Source organism: Nomascus leucogenys, chromosome 9 (assembly GCF_006542625.1).
Source record: "Nomascus leucogenys isolate Asia chromosome 9, Asia_NLE_v1, whole genome shotgun sequence".
NCBI classification, from domain to species: Eukaryota; Metazoa; Chordata; class Mammalia; order Primates; family Hylobatidae; genus Nomascus; species Nomascus leucogenys.
Genome location: NC_044389.1, coordinates 93,303,699 through 93,318,688, shown reverse-complemented (window position 1 = coordinate 93,318,688; position 14,990 = coordinate 93,303,699). Strand labels below are relative to the sequence as shown.

The 14,990-nt window shown below is 39.3% G+C and overlaps 1 protein-coding gene across 2 annotated transcripts in view; it reads right to left on the bottom strand.

Annotated features, from left to right (window-relative positions):
- DNAJC1 (DnaJ heat shock protein family (Hsp40) member C1) overlaps positions 1-13,630 on the bottom strand; it is a 222,012-nt gene extending 208,382 nt beyond the window's left edge. For both annotated transcript variants that reach the window (XM_030819216.1, XM_030819215.1), the window contains exon 1: positions 13,070-13,630. In XM_030819216.1, the coding sequence (XP_030675076.1) occupies positions 13,070-13,294 (225 nt within the window). In that variant the 5' untranslated portion in view covers positions 13,295-13,630. The remainder of the gene's footprint in view (positions 1-13,069) is intronic.
- Between the last annotated feature and the right edge of the window lie 1,360 nt (positions 13,631-14,990).

The following is a 14,990-nucleotide window of genomic DNA, read 5'->3' as shown; positions in this document are numbered from 1 at the left end:
CAGGGGTGCTGCTTCAAGAGTCTATAGCAATTTCTGGCTACATTTTTAATTAAGTTTATTCTGTGGCCTCTATTATCAAAGATGTCATACAAGAAATCATCTTATTTTTCAATCTTCCATAAATTTCCTATTGCTGACTTTGATAAACCCTGGGAATTGTATATAGTAACCACAAATCATGCCTAATGCCGTGCCAAGACAACTATAACTATGGTGGCTTGAGTCTTCTTTAGGGTGGCCTTGGTACATATCTAAAGTCAATGAAAACAAGTAGCCCCCTCAGTCTGGCTGTACTTTTTTTAAAAAAAGGCCTTACTGCGTGGAGAAAATCAACAAATAATTATTTCCCTTGTGCATTTTATTTTAAGGCACACAGAAAAATTATTTAGAAGAAGTATACGTTCAGGGGTACTCCAGAAGACAGTGAGTATGTTGAAAGTAGATAAGAATTACGATTTGGGCTTTAAGAATAAAATTTCGACTGAGGAGTAGTATACAAAAACTTAACAGGTTGTTTCATAATCCCTGTTGTTAGACACCATCAAGCAGGCTAGAAGACCATCTGCTGGAAGTGCTACAGAAGAGACTCCTATGTAAGGAAACAGATACTCGTGAGGTCTCCACAAACTTCAGGACTCTATTGTCAGTTTTAAAATTTTTGTTTTGTTGTTGTTTTTCCCTCAGCATAGAATGTTTAAGATCTTGGACACCAGTACAATTTCCTGGATGTACCAGATCCATTTGAAATAACAGGAGCTAAGTATGTGTAAGAACTGTCAACAGTAAAATCTACTTCTTTTTCTCAGCTATTTATGAAATTACAAAAGGTAAAGGCAAAAAGATCATTAATTAATCATTCAGTTCAAAGGAAAGCTGTAATCATTAGGAGTTATGAAAAGGTAGCAGAGGCAGCTAGTAAAAAAGGGTGATGTTAGAATCCCTGATTGGTATTATGAAGAGCCAACAGACTGGCACACAAACAGAAATGCACCTAGCAATCTCTATTTTAAATCATTTAATTAAAGATACTATAATAATCAAAACAGATGACAGGAGAGAATATAGTGAATATTTCATAGCTAGCAATATATAAGATGTATGAGTTTCAGAATAGGGAGAATGGGCACCCTGAAAGCTAAAACTACAAAATAGGAACTCCAGTGATTTCTTGGTCAAAATATCACTAACGACCTAATATATTGTTAATAAATAACACTTGAAGAATTATAAAATATAATAGATGAGCTAGCAAAAGCAAATGACCAACTTTAATTAAAGTGATTACCTGAAACCACCCTTAGCAGACAAGCCTATGCATGGAAGTTCAGACAACCAATGTTCCTAGAACAGCATGAACTTTATACCAATAGCCTTTACAGAACAAAGCATGGTCAAAATGTACACTATAGATAACTAACTAGGAATATGATAGCTAGCACAATTGGAACAACCTAAAAACAAAACAACAAAAGCTACACTGCGTTTAAAAAAATATTAAAACTACAAACTATGTCCCTAACAAAATGGAAACAATCATCAGTGGAAACAATAATCAGTGATTTTATCCAAAAACATTTAGCTATATCTACAAAATATATAAATGTTAATTCCCTAAGGCTATCCAATGTATGCTATCCAATAAGCATTAGACATATTTAAGCACTTAAAATGTGCCAGTACAACTGAGAAACCAAAATTTTAATTTTAATTAATTTATATTTAAATTGAAAAACTGATATTCTATTGAGTTACTGGAAACTTGCTTATAACGATTTGGGTACGTGAATGTACCTGTTAGCTATATGCCTTATGAAATCTCAATACAGATCAAGTATTTTCAACCAAAATTTGGCTTCCAAATTAAGGTGTGCTAGAAGTATAAATGTAAAATACACGGATTTTGCTGACTTAGTACAAAAAACTAAAATGTGAAATACTTCATTAATAATTTTTGGCTGGACACAGTGGCTCACGCCTGTAATCCCAGCACTCTGGGAAGCCAAGGTGGGCAGATCACCTGACGTCAGGAGTTCGAGACCAGCCTGACCAATATGGTGAAACCCCGTCTCTACTAAAAATACAAAAATTAGCTGGGCGTGGTGGTATGTGCCCATAGTCCCAGTTACTTGGGAGGCTGAGACAGGAGAATTGCTTGAACCCGGGAGGCGGAGGTTGCAGTGATCTGAGATCGTGCCATTGCACTCCAGCCTGGGCAACAGAACGAGACTCTGTATCAAAAAATAATAATAATTTTTGAAAATGTGACTCCATGTTGGAATAATATTTTAGTATATTGGGTTAAATAAAATACATTATCAAAATTAATTTCAGGCTGGGCATGGTGGTACACTCCTGTAATCCTAGCTACTAGGGAGGCTGAGGCAGGAGAATCGCTTGAACCCAGTAGGAGGAGGTTGCAGTGAGCAGAGATTGTGCCACTGCACTCCAGCCTGGGCAACAGAGAAAGACTCCATTCTAAAAAAAAAATTAATTTCACCTGTTTTTTACATTCTTAAATGTGACTTTTAGAAAATTTAACATCACCTCTGTGTTTTGTATCACAAATCTATTGCACAGTGCTGCTCTAAGGGATCAATGGCTTGAAAAAGTCTGTCAGCTGTCAAAAATCTGAAATATCTGTCAGTCAAGATTTGTATGTAAAATATTATCTTATCCCCTATTGTCACAAAATATTTCTTTAGGCTACCCAGAATTTGAATACTTATACATTTCAAAGTCATTTGTATCCTCTTCATACAGCGGATCATTACAGATCATTAAAGTATTACTCTAGAGTTATTGTAAACTTTGGTAACATTTAATGGCCATTCTGACATCCAGGCTAAGTAATCAAGTAAAGAATGCTAATTAATCAAAGACTTACTGATTTCGTCTCTATCTAAATTCCCTCACCCATACTTTAACAATACTTTTGTTTCTACAAGAGCCAAACAAGGATCTTTAGTATAGGAAAGATTTTGATAAGAATCATTTTACAAAACAATTTTATGTTTACATATATACTTTTATATTCACCATATATATATACTTCACAAGCTGAACATTTTATACTCATAAATTTATATACTCAGCCTATACACTCATAAATTTATAAATATATTTACTATACACACATACTTACAAGTATATAAATGCATACACACACACACATGCACCCTCTCTCTCTCACAAATTTTCCCCTGGAAGAAAAGCATCAGAACTGCATGCCTTAGCAGTGCTTTCCCAACTTCTTTCATTCCATGGCACGTAACAGAAAATTGTATTTGTAAGACACACTGGAGTAAACTGTTAAGGCTGCTCAAGGGAGGGCATCACTATCTCAGCACGCTTGCAGCACACCAATTGGGAAGCTCGGTCTTAAAAGGCCCTGCAAAATACTGCAAGAACTCTCTCTGACTCATGTTTTGTTTTCGTCTGTCTCATATTTTATTCTTACTTATGCCTACAGTTGTGAAAATACAACCCCTCAACATTTTTAACAGCAATATCCAAAGAAGGCCACAAGATGGAGATATTACTCCATTTTCATTTATATTTGTATTTATGCATTTTTCTGTATACGTTTTCTCTCTCTGTGTATCCTGCTTTCTTCCTCAGTGGTATTCTCAGCTACTGCCTCTATCTCTAACATTTATTCTAATTCCTCTGCCACTCGGTTTTAACTTGCTTTATTATAGAAATATATAATGAATACTATCATGATCTTTTTTATTAAAAGCAGGCAGATAATTGAAATTTTTTTTCTAGCTCTATATTTTCCCACTTCTCTAAAATTAAGATCACTTTTATTTACACACTTTTATCCTGCGGGCAAACTTTTTTAAAAAAAATTGCTACCCACGAAGTAATAAGTAGTCCATGAGTCATTTGCTCTAATACATTCTATTACCTTGTAAAGCTACAGATTTATTACTTTGTGTCAATATCACTCAAAACTTCTCTGGAACTTTTCTTTGAGAACAGTCCTCAAGGCAGTCTTTGAGCACTACATGAAATTTATATTCAGATCTTTTTATCAATACAAACTATTTATCCGAGCTTGCTAACCTAATTGAGTCACCAAATTTAGCTCCACACGACTATTAGCTATAGCCAAAAATCAAACCGAACTTTAAGATTTACTACTAATGAGACTAATGTGAAGAATATGCAGCAAGCTTTGAAGGCAATTCAAAACAAGAAGCTTCAGTGATGTTTTAAGAGATGGCAGCATGTTGAAAAACTGTGAAGCTTTCCACAATAAACACTTGCAAAATCAATCTAATTTACTTTAAGTTAAATCTTATATACTTCCAAACGTGTGACATAACAAGTCACACATTGATTGCATAAAACTACTATAGAACTGCACAATATGGCTGTCATTTGAACTTTATCAAATGTCTAAACTAAAATGCTTTAAACACAAGAAGTCGGCCGGGTGCGGTGGCTCACACCTGTAATCCCAGCACTTTGGGAGGCCGAGACAGGTGGATCACGAGGTCAGGAGATCGAGACCATCCTGGCTAACACGGTGAAACCCCGTCTCCACTAAAAATACAAAAAAAAATTAGCCGGGCATGGTGGCGGGCACCTGTAGTCCCAGCTACTCGGGAGGCTGAGGCAGGAGAATGGCATGAACCTGGGAGGTGGAGCTTGCAGTGAGCTGAGATTGCGCCATTGCACTCCAGCCTGGGTGACAAAGCGAGACTCCGTCTCAAAAAAAAACAAACAAAAAAACACACAAGAAGTCTATTTCCTACTACATATAAAAGATCCATAAAGAAATACTGTATGATATAATTAAATCACAATTTCCAGACTTCCTACTTTATATATATTTATATTATATATACTTATATATATTAATATATTATATATATTTATACATGTTAACTTCTGCAAATCAAATTTAATCATCAACTATCAATACAAAACACCACTTAAAGCCAGAAAATAACCTAAATAGTAATCTTATCTATTAACAAAAAGTGTGGTAATTGAAAATAACTGCTAATAAGATTTACAATTAAAAATTTTTTTCTAAAAGTCAGAGGTTTCTTTTTAAAGTATAAATTCAGTTGGTCATGGAATAAATTCCTTAACCTGACCTGTTTTAATGGTATAAATAAAGTCCTTAAGGATTGACTAGAAATAAGAAGTTTCTACCTTCCTCATGTGTATGGACCCTAAGATTTCTTCATGGTCTATTCATACTTTCCCCGTAAATGGCAACAATGATCTTTTTCTTTCTGGTCATAACTCATTTTGACTACCGCTCACTATACATGCCACAGTTGGGTTTCATGTAACAGTTTAAAATTCTTGTTCCTTCTATAACCAGGAGTTGTATGTATTCCAGAATGTGTTTAAACAAGGAAATTACTACGTTTTAGAATTCTAGCATTTGCTCTTAGTGGCATCTTAATGTTGCTTTTCTCCATTTTAACGCTGCTGCATATACTATGGCATGTCCTTTAATTCTTGATCTCAGATTATTAGCTTTAATATTAAACAACTCAAATACTATTAGTTGACTGTGTAGCTGCACAGAGCTTAATGCCTACTGCCTCAGTAGCAATAAAACAGGCACCTATCTGATAATGAAGTATATTGTTTTATACACATATTCTAACAAAAATGTAGAACGTGGCACGCCCTTGCTTTTGCAATATGCCTGGTTACATATGAGATTTCAGTTGCTGGATGACGTAATCAGAAACACTTATCAAATATGGTGAATGAATCCTAACCTTGCTTAATTTAGTATTACATAAGATGGGGAATGAAACATAAATTCTAGATTAAATTTCTAATTAGGTCCTAATGACACCTTTAGACAAAAAATTTCAGTAAATATAAGTAATACTTAAATATCAACTATTCAGTTCTTAAAATGAAATACTATGCTGTTATTTAAAACATGTAATCATATTTTTACATTCATTACTATAGGGCCCATCTTTTACAATTAAGTGTTTTGATGAAAATAAAGATTTCTGAAAATATGACTGTGACTTCATTACAAAATGATCTAGAGTCCTGCTTCATCCAATCAGAAATCTCTTTCCACTGCAATTCCTTTCCTTTATTTTTGTATAACTCTGTAAGAAAGGCTTTGGAATTGTTTTTAACTAGGTGGAATTAACTGGTATCATTACTGTCTAAATAGACCCAATAATGCCCACAGTAGAAAACAGTTCTGAAAGTCACATAGTACCATTTGTGGAATAAGCAGTTCCCTGAGAGAGAGCATAACAAAGCTGAGAAAAGGTTTATTATAGACACTAGGCATTTTATCAAACAACTTTTATTGGCATTACTTACAACTGCTATATAAATTCTCCTCTCAGCAATCAAGTCAAATAACCTTAACCTCTGTTTTATTCTTAACATTGAACAAAATATGATTGTGAAATTAACCACATTAAACGATTCACTAGGTAAAATGGTGACCCATATAATATTTTAGAATATATTTCTAGGAATAATTGTAATAGCAGAAGCCATTCCACTTTCCCAGTTCAACTTAAGCTAGTGTCTATGAACAACAAAAGATACAATATTCTAAGAGTGTTCTCATAATAAGCGTAAAGAAAAAACTGAGAATAGCATAAAAGGAAAAAGGAAACTTAAAAAAAGAAAGTCTCTGTTCCATCAGCTCTAGATTACACGTGGCAAAATTTCCACAATAGACTTGCTTTATCCCACAAAATTGGCTCAGGCAACTTCCACTAAACTAACATATCACAAAATGAGTGTGTATATAAGAAAACTAATTTTATGATAATTCTATCTAATTCAAAGATGTATACAATTAAACAAGTACTTATTCAGCTCTAACGCTATGCATGCCTACATCAGAAATATAAATGACTGAAAGGTTATCTACCATTCTAGATTTTGTGTATCTCTTTCTCCAAATTAAAAAAGAATGGATCCTACAATAAAAATGGGGAAGCTATTATTACACAACACACATGTACAAAGGAATAGACTCCACAGAGAAAGACTGAACTACACTCAACACCACAAGCTCAGTGGATTCCACTGCAAGAATCACTGGACAAAATTGATAATCACAGTACAAATTCACCATCATTCATGAATGAAATCATCATCTTCATTTCTAAAAAGGACTGTGATGGGCTTTGGAGAGGACCCATTAACTGGTTTTTCCCATTCAAAAAACTGAGTGGACACAGGAGTCGGGCAGACAAGAGATGAACCTTTATAACTGATACAGCTATTGAAGAATACAGGTTAGATGTGATGGCCAAATGGGCTTGCTAGCAATTTGTGCCCTCTCCTCTACATTCTAGACTTTGAGACAGTATGCTCAAGGGTAAGTCTGGTTAGGATAATTGCCTTATTGGTCTGGGCAGAGAGGTGCAAAGAGACTGATTCCCACTGCTCATAGCTTTCTGATTGATTAGCTCTTCCTAATCAAGCAAAAGAGCAAAGGCAAACACCCTCCAGCAAGGTAACTCACACTGCCATGGTAAGATGTGAGAGATGGGTCTAGTGATCAGTGGTGTTTTTTTAGGGAAGTTCCTCCCAACTATGGGGCACGGATGAATGGGCAATAATTGTCCCTCCTCTAAACAGGCTGGCTAATCTGTACATTTGAAAATACAGGCTGAATGACCTTAAAAGGTTTATTAATTCCTATTTAAAAATTAAAATCCAAATATTTTATAAGCACATTCCTGTTCTGCTTTTCTTCTGTTAACCAAGTTTCAGCATTCCTTTGAATATAAGGATTCAGTTATAAAACACGAGAGAAAGAGAATGAAGCACATTTTCTAGTTATATAAATAGAAGTCTGTAATGACTGACTGGCACCATGAAGACAACTCTGACTTCAGCATAAAGTAAATACTACAAAATTTAAGATAATTTAGCTTGTCATTATTTCAATTCGCAGATTTTTTAAATGAATATGAAGTGTTTACTGTTGGCTAGAATTACTCTATACAAAGGATAAGGAAAGTCGTGGTCCCAAAAGACAATTAAAAGAAATATAGAGGCTGGGCGCAGTGGTTCACGCCTGTAATCCCAACACTTTGGGAGGCCGAGGTGGGTGGATCACCTGTGGTCAGGAGTGCAAGATCGGCCTGACCAACATGACGAAACCCCATCCCTACTAAAAATACAAAATTAGCCAGGCATGGTGGCAGGTGCCTGTAATCCCAGTTACTCGGGAGGCTGAGGCAGGAGAATTGCTTGAACCCAGGAGGCAGAGGTTGCAATGAGCCAAGATCGTGCCACTGCACTCCAGCCTGGGCGACAGAGCGAGACTCCATCTCAAAAAAAAAAAAAAAAGAAATACAAAATGGCCACTGACCCCACAAGAAGTACAGGTGTCCAAGAAGCAGGTGCCGTTACACAAAACATAAATACTGTGCAGGAACCTATAATTTAAGTTGGTAACGAAAGATCTTTCAATAGCACATCTTTTTTCCTACACTCCTCTCTCATCTTCCCCCCATCTCCTCTGAAAAGATGCAATATCCAAATTGGAATGCCCTATTATTAAAGTCATTCTAAACATGGTATGAATGACTAATAAATCATCTGTATATACCCCCCAACAAAGACTTCTGCAACCCCTTTCTAGACTTCTAGAATGGATGTGAAATCTAAGAATACATGGAAGAAGATTCTTCTGCTGCCTGAAGGCTGTGAAAGATTACATAGAAGTAAAACCTGTTGAGTAAAAATTGTCAAGCAACTACTTGTTTGGGGAATTACAGTTTACAGTTAGTTACAATGTTTACAATGTTTGATTCAATAAATATTTAGGTGTCTACTATGTGCCTTACTATGAAGAAAATAAAAAGCTACCATCTGTCCTAAAAATAAGGCAACTAACTTGTCCAAGGTCATAAGGTGGTCTGGTCCAAGTTCTAAGTCATCTGTTATTCAAATTGCAGAGCTTAGAGAGTAACTGAGTTATCATAGACCTGGTGGATAAGGGGATAAAGAAGATGCCACAGTCAGTCACTACCATCTCTGGCTTCTAGTTTAGGATATGGATATCTCAAAAGAATGTTCTATATTAATTGTCTCCAATGCTTCCCTTTCATTCTCTCCTGAACCCAATCTATCCAGACTATTGATCTCACCACTTCACCGAAACAGTTCTTACTGAGGTAGCCTGTGACCTCCATATGGTTAATTCCAACAGTGAAGTCTCAGAGCTCATCTTATTTGAATCATCATCATCATTTAACTCAGCTGATTCCTTTCTCTTTGAAACACTTTTTTCACTTGACTGAAGAGAACCTTCTATTGGTTTGCCTCCTACCTTACTGGTCGTTCCTGCTCTATCTCCTTTGTTGATTCCCCTCCATCTCCTTGACTCTTTTTTTTTGAGATGGAGTCTCGCTCTGTTGCCCAGGCTGGAGTGCAGTGGCACGATCTTGGCTCACTGCAACCTCCGCCTCCCGGGTTCAAGCAATTCTCTACCTCAGCCTCCCGAGTAGCTGGGATTACAGGAGCCTGCCACCACGCCTGGCTAATTTTTATCTTTTTAGTAAAGACGGAGTTTTACCAAGTTGTTCAGGCTGGTCTTGAACACCTAACCTCGTGATCCACCCGCCTCAGCCTCCCAAAGTGCTGGGATTACAGGCGTGAGCCTGTAAACACCCAGCTCCTTGACTCTTAAAGTCTGGAATCCCCAAGGCTTAGCTCCCAGATCTCTTCTCTTCTCTTTTACATTCACTCCCTTGGTGAACTCATCCAATTTTGTGGCTTCAAGTTACTCTCTAAGTGCCTCGGACTCCCAAATTCCTATCTACAGCCCTAACCTTTCTTCTTGTAACTCTACACCTGAATAACCAATTGCCTACATACTAGCTCAACTTCAATGTTTAATAGACACCCCAAATTTAGCATGTCCAAAAACCAAATTACTGATGTTCTCCAAACCAGGCTCCTAGTCCAGGTTTCTCCATCTCAATAAATGGCAATTGCATCCTTCCAGTTACTGAAGCCAAAATCTTTAGAATTATCTTCAGTTTCTCTTTTTCTCTCACATACCACATTCAAGCCATCAGTAAAATTCTGTTCGCTCCATGTTGAAATTAAATCCAGAATCTGACCACTTTGCACCACCTCCACTGCTACCACCCAGGTCCAATCTATCCCTCTAAGTAACTAATGCCTCACAGACTATACTCAGCACACTAAAGAGATCATTTTGAAATTCAAGTCAAATCATGTATCTTTTCTGTTCAAACACCACCTCCCCCAACTCACTTATAAGTAAAAGCTGAAGTCCTTACAATGGCCTACAAAGCCCTACATGGTCTTCCCTTTCCACCTATGACTCAGATCTCGTCTCCTATTACTGTTCTCCTTGATCACTCTGCTCCAGCCACACTGCCTGCCTTGCTATTCCTCAAACGCTAAGCAAGGTCCTGCCTCCTGGCCTTTGTGCTTACTGTCTGCTCTTCCTTGAATGTCCTTCTACTATGCTATGGTCTGAATGTTTTCGTCCCTCAAAATTCTTATGTTGAAATCTAATCCCCAATGTGACAGTAATACAAGGTGGGGCCTCTGTGAGGTGACTATATCACGAAGGTGGAGTCCTAATGGATGAGATTAGTGTCCTTATAAAAGAAGCCCCAGAGAGCTGCCCTGCCCCTACCACCATGTGAGGACACAGCAAGATGGTGCCATCTATGAACCAGAAGGCCCTCACCAGAAACAGAACCTGCCAGTGCCTTAATCTTGGATTTCCTAGCCTCCACAATTGTGAGAAATCAAGTTCTGCTGTTGAAAAGCTGTCCAGTTCATGGTATTTTGCTATGGCAGCCCAAATGGCCTACAACACAATTACCCACATGGCTTACTCCCTAACTTCTCTCAGAGGCCTGCTCTGACCATATAACATTTATATTTACTTACCTGGCTGTTTACTGTCTGTTTCTCTCTACTGAATTATAAGGTTAAGGGTTTTGTTTTATATAAAGGTCAACTCTCAATGCTTAAAATCCAATAGGCACCAAATAAATCTCTGCTGCGTGAACGAGAAGACATTAGTGCATAGAGCCAGGTCACCACTTTCAGTAGCCTACCTACTTTGTTCTGGTCCCTCATGTTTGGCTAGTCACCAAATGGCTCTAGCTTGAAAACTGCACATGAAAGACCCTGGACAGGTTGCGTTTGTCTCCACCAAATTTCTGGTCCCTGAAAGTCATCTAACAAAGTTAAGATTCAATGTAAAGAAAAAAACTCGTTCCATTCAGTTTCTCTGCTTGGACAGAATAAAATTCCTTCTGGCATTCTTTCCAATTTTAATACAGCTGGATAGAGAAACACAGGTTAAAACAATTTTCTGGATCCTTCTTTTCAGATTCTACCTTGACAAAGAATCTTCTTGATTATCTATGCTTATTTTCTCATCTTTGTCCAGAGAATCAAGTGCTCTGGTTGTTCATACTGCCTAATTAACTATGCAAATCAAGTTACATGAAATTATAAATGAAAATTCTATGAGTGTTCACATGCAAAGCTAGATTACATAATCTAAATTTTAAACTGCTACTAAATTTCTGTTCTCTTAAAGGCACTTAATTTTTCATGAATAACTGGATCTTCAAGATTTTTGGATAGGTTATGTTTAAGACTCTTTACCTACAGAATGTAATCAATGATGATAAATTCTAATTATTCCCAGTATTAAAGTAATTCTTAAAAGTCATCAGAGCTTCACTAATTATTTTTACACATACTCCATCATTTGCTTTGAAAATGAGATATATAGTGTGTCTATGAGCAGGGAGGGGCGCCAGGTAACAGATCATAAATACAGTTATTACAAAGTTGCTTGCACATATGAATCTGAAGTGTGAAATGCCTATACTTTATAACTCTTACAAAAATAAAAAATTGCTAGACTCATGGTACTCTGGCAACCCAGCAATTTTATATTCAGTGATGGAATGAAAATGCAATGTCTGAAAATTAAAATTCAGTAAAAGTTCAAGAGTTCACCCACATTTATGATAACCTATGGGGGAGGGGGATGTGCATTTCATATCTAGTCACGTGAAGTGTGCCTTGAATTACAACTATCGTAAACATTAATTTTTTACTCCCATAACTATTCAAAGCATTGTACAAAGGGCTCAATCAGATCGTGTGAAGTGTACATTTTTCACCCCATAAGCCTGAAATCAGCGAAATGTTATCTTTTCCTTCCCACAAGGCTTCAGGTAGAGACTGGATATCTACCCTCACTCAACCACCCTCGATGGTAGAACTAAAAGGCAACAAATGGATTTTACAAGTTAATGTTTCAAGCTAAAAAAGAAAACGAAATGAAACAAAAGGAAAAGGAAAAAAAAACCCATTCCTACATTACTGATTGGGGGCTTCTCTTCCAATCGCACCCCAAGTCCTTTGCTGCTCAAAAAACTTAACACCTCCAACCTGGTAGAGGCTTCAGATTCCTCCAGATTTCTAAACTGCGAAACAAACATCTATCTAACAGGCTAAAAAGATGACAAAGTACAAGGTAAGAAAAACTTTTGCAACGCAGACACTGGCCACAGTGCATTCCTACTTTCCCAAAAGGGAAGAGGAGGGGAGGCAGCTGAAATAAGAATAAGGATGAGGTAAGTATCGGTGGAAGATGACAGTTTAGGGTGAGAAGTGGCTGCCCTTTCTCACATTCAGGGGGACAGGAAGGCAAAAGGTAGGTGTTAAAAAAAAAAAAAGTCTACCCACACCACTCTTCCTTCTTCCTCCAGCACAGCTGGAGGGGGAAGGCTCTTCCCCAGAACGCCAGAGCAGAGAGAAGACATCGCCACCCCAGCCTAGCGGCGCGGTCCAGCCTGTCACTGGGGCTGGGACTAGAAAAGTTGAAGCAGGAGCAAGGATCTGGGGAAGACGGACACGTCCTTCCGAGGCTGAGGACCCCGGTGACCCAGGCTGAGGGCTAACAGAGCCCGGGATGACCAAGCTCTGCCCTCCGTGTCCGGCTCTCTCTGAGGAACCGGGGTCGCCTGCCGCCTGCCCTGGCCCGTCTCCGCCCGGCCCCGCGCGCCTTCTTGTTTACCTGCTGCACCCTGAGGAACTGGTAGAAGTTGAGCTGCACCTCCTCCACCAAGTCAAACAACTCCAGGTCTCCGCTCTCCCAGCCGCGCGCCGGCGCCACGGCGGCCAGCAGCAGCAGCAGCAGCGGCCACAGCAGCGGCGTCCGCGGCGGCGGCGGCGGGAACCGCACCAGCCCGAGCTGGCGGCGCCCAGGAAGCTGCGCCGGCCGGGAGCAAGGAGCCCTCATCGCGCTGGGCTCAAAAAGGTCACCCGCCGCGCCGCTCCGTTGGCCGAGAGCTGGGACGTGGAGGGCGGCGCTGGCTGTGGGGAACAGCGCCTGTCAGTGAAAAGCGCGGGCAGGCGCACCGGAGCGGCCCGCCAGGCGGCTGGCCCCGGAGAGCGCGCGGAGGTGGCGGGAGCCGGCGGCCAGACCGGCGGGTGGGTGGACGGGCGGGCGGGCGGGGCCGCAGCAGGCGCTACGTTCCACGGACCCTCGCCCCCAGGCCTACACACAGCTGGAGAGCCAGCGCCCGGCGACTGGGCTGCACAGGGGGTGAGGCTTCCCTTCGCCTCAGCCTATCCCAGGCCTCGCTTCCGGTGACATCATGTCTCCTAGCAACCGCGGGAAGGGGGCGTGGCCGGAAGCCTGGACGCCTGGCGCCCCAGATCTGGGCCTGGGTGAAATGCCTCTCAATCGGTTGCGCACACCGAGGAGCTGTACCTGCGCCCAAACGGGCTGAGAGACAGGGACGGTTATAGCCATCACGCGTCTAGCTGGAACGCTCCACGTGGACTTCCCCCGAAATAGCTACTGTCTTTCTCTCCCCTAGCTATCGAACACTAAAAGCATATTTGAAGCCTGATTAATTGATTATGGCTTCCATGCATTTAATTAGTCCATCAGCAAAGAAGACAGGACAAGTTGAACCAGGTTCTAAAAGGGGCAAATCTAGTAAGTAGAGGTAGAGCAGAAAAGGAATTCAAAACAAAAAGTATACTTCTAATTATGAATTAAGATTTACAGGCATAATACCATAAAATGGCCTGGTAGAATTAATAGTTAATAATGGTGACTCAATCATAGTTGGTGGAGAAATGTAGTTTATCCACCTTAGCCCACCTCCAGTTGGGGTTCCTTTGAAAACAGACCTCAATTGAGATGTTTCTGTTTTAAAAGACAGGCTAAAAACCTCTCCTCCCATAGCAATGTCTCACCTCCTAGTCTTGCATTGCTTCTGTTCAATCTCTTTTCAAGTTATTTTCTCCACCACAATTCTGTTGTGTGGACTTTATTTTCCTTTTGGCTGTCTCGCATTTCTCTTCCCTGAACTCTCTACTCTTGTTGAGGAAGAAGGAAGCAAAATTGCTAGTAAAACTCAGAAAGTTGCCTCAATTTTGAAAGTTTGACCTCATGCTCTTTCCATCTTGGATCTAGTTAGTTAAATCAAGCTCAATAGCGTAATGATAAAGCTACTTCCCTCTCATAGTCAGAATATACTATGTTTGATAAAGGTTAGAAAAACACTAGGAAGCAAATCTTACTGAGAAAATCCTAATATGGAGTTTTAAAAATATTTTTAAATAAAGTCATAAATAAATGCAAATCTTGGTATGGAGTTTTAGAAATATTTTTGAATGAATTCATAAATGAATGCAAGTGTATCTTGCTTAAAAATAATAGGTATGCTTGAATTACTCACATTTTAATCTATCATGAGGGCTGCTATAACAAAATACTTTAGACTGGGTGACTTAAACAAGATATTTATTTCTCACACTTTTGGAGGCTGAGAAGTCCAGGGTCAGGGTGCCAGCATGGTTGGGTGCTGATGAAGCCTTCTTCCTGGTTTGCAGATGGCTGTCTTCTTGATGTATCCTCAGGTGGCCAGGGAAGAAGGGGTGATGGATGGATGGATAGATAAATAAGAGTTCTCCGCCAGGCC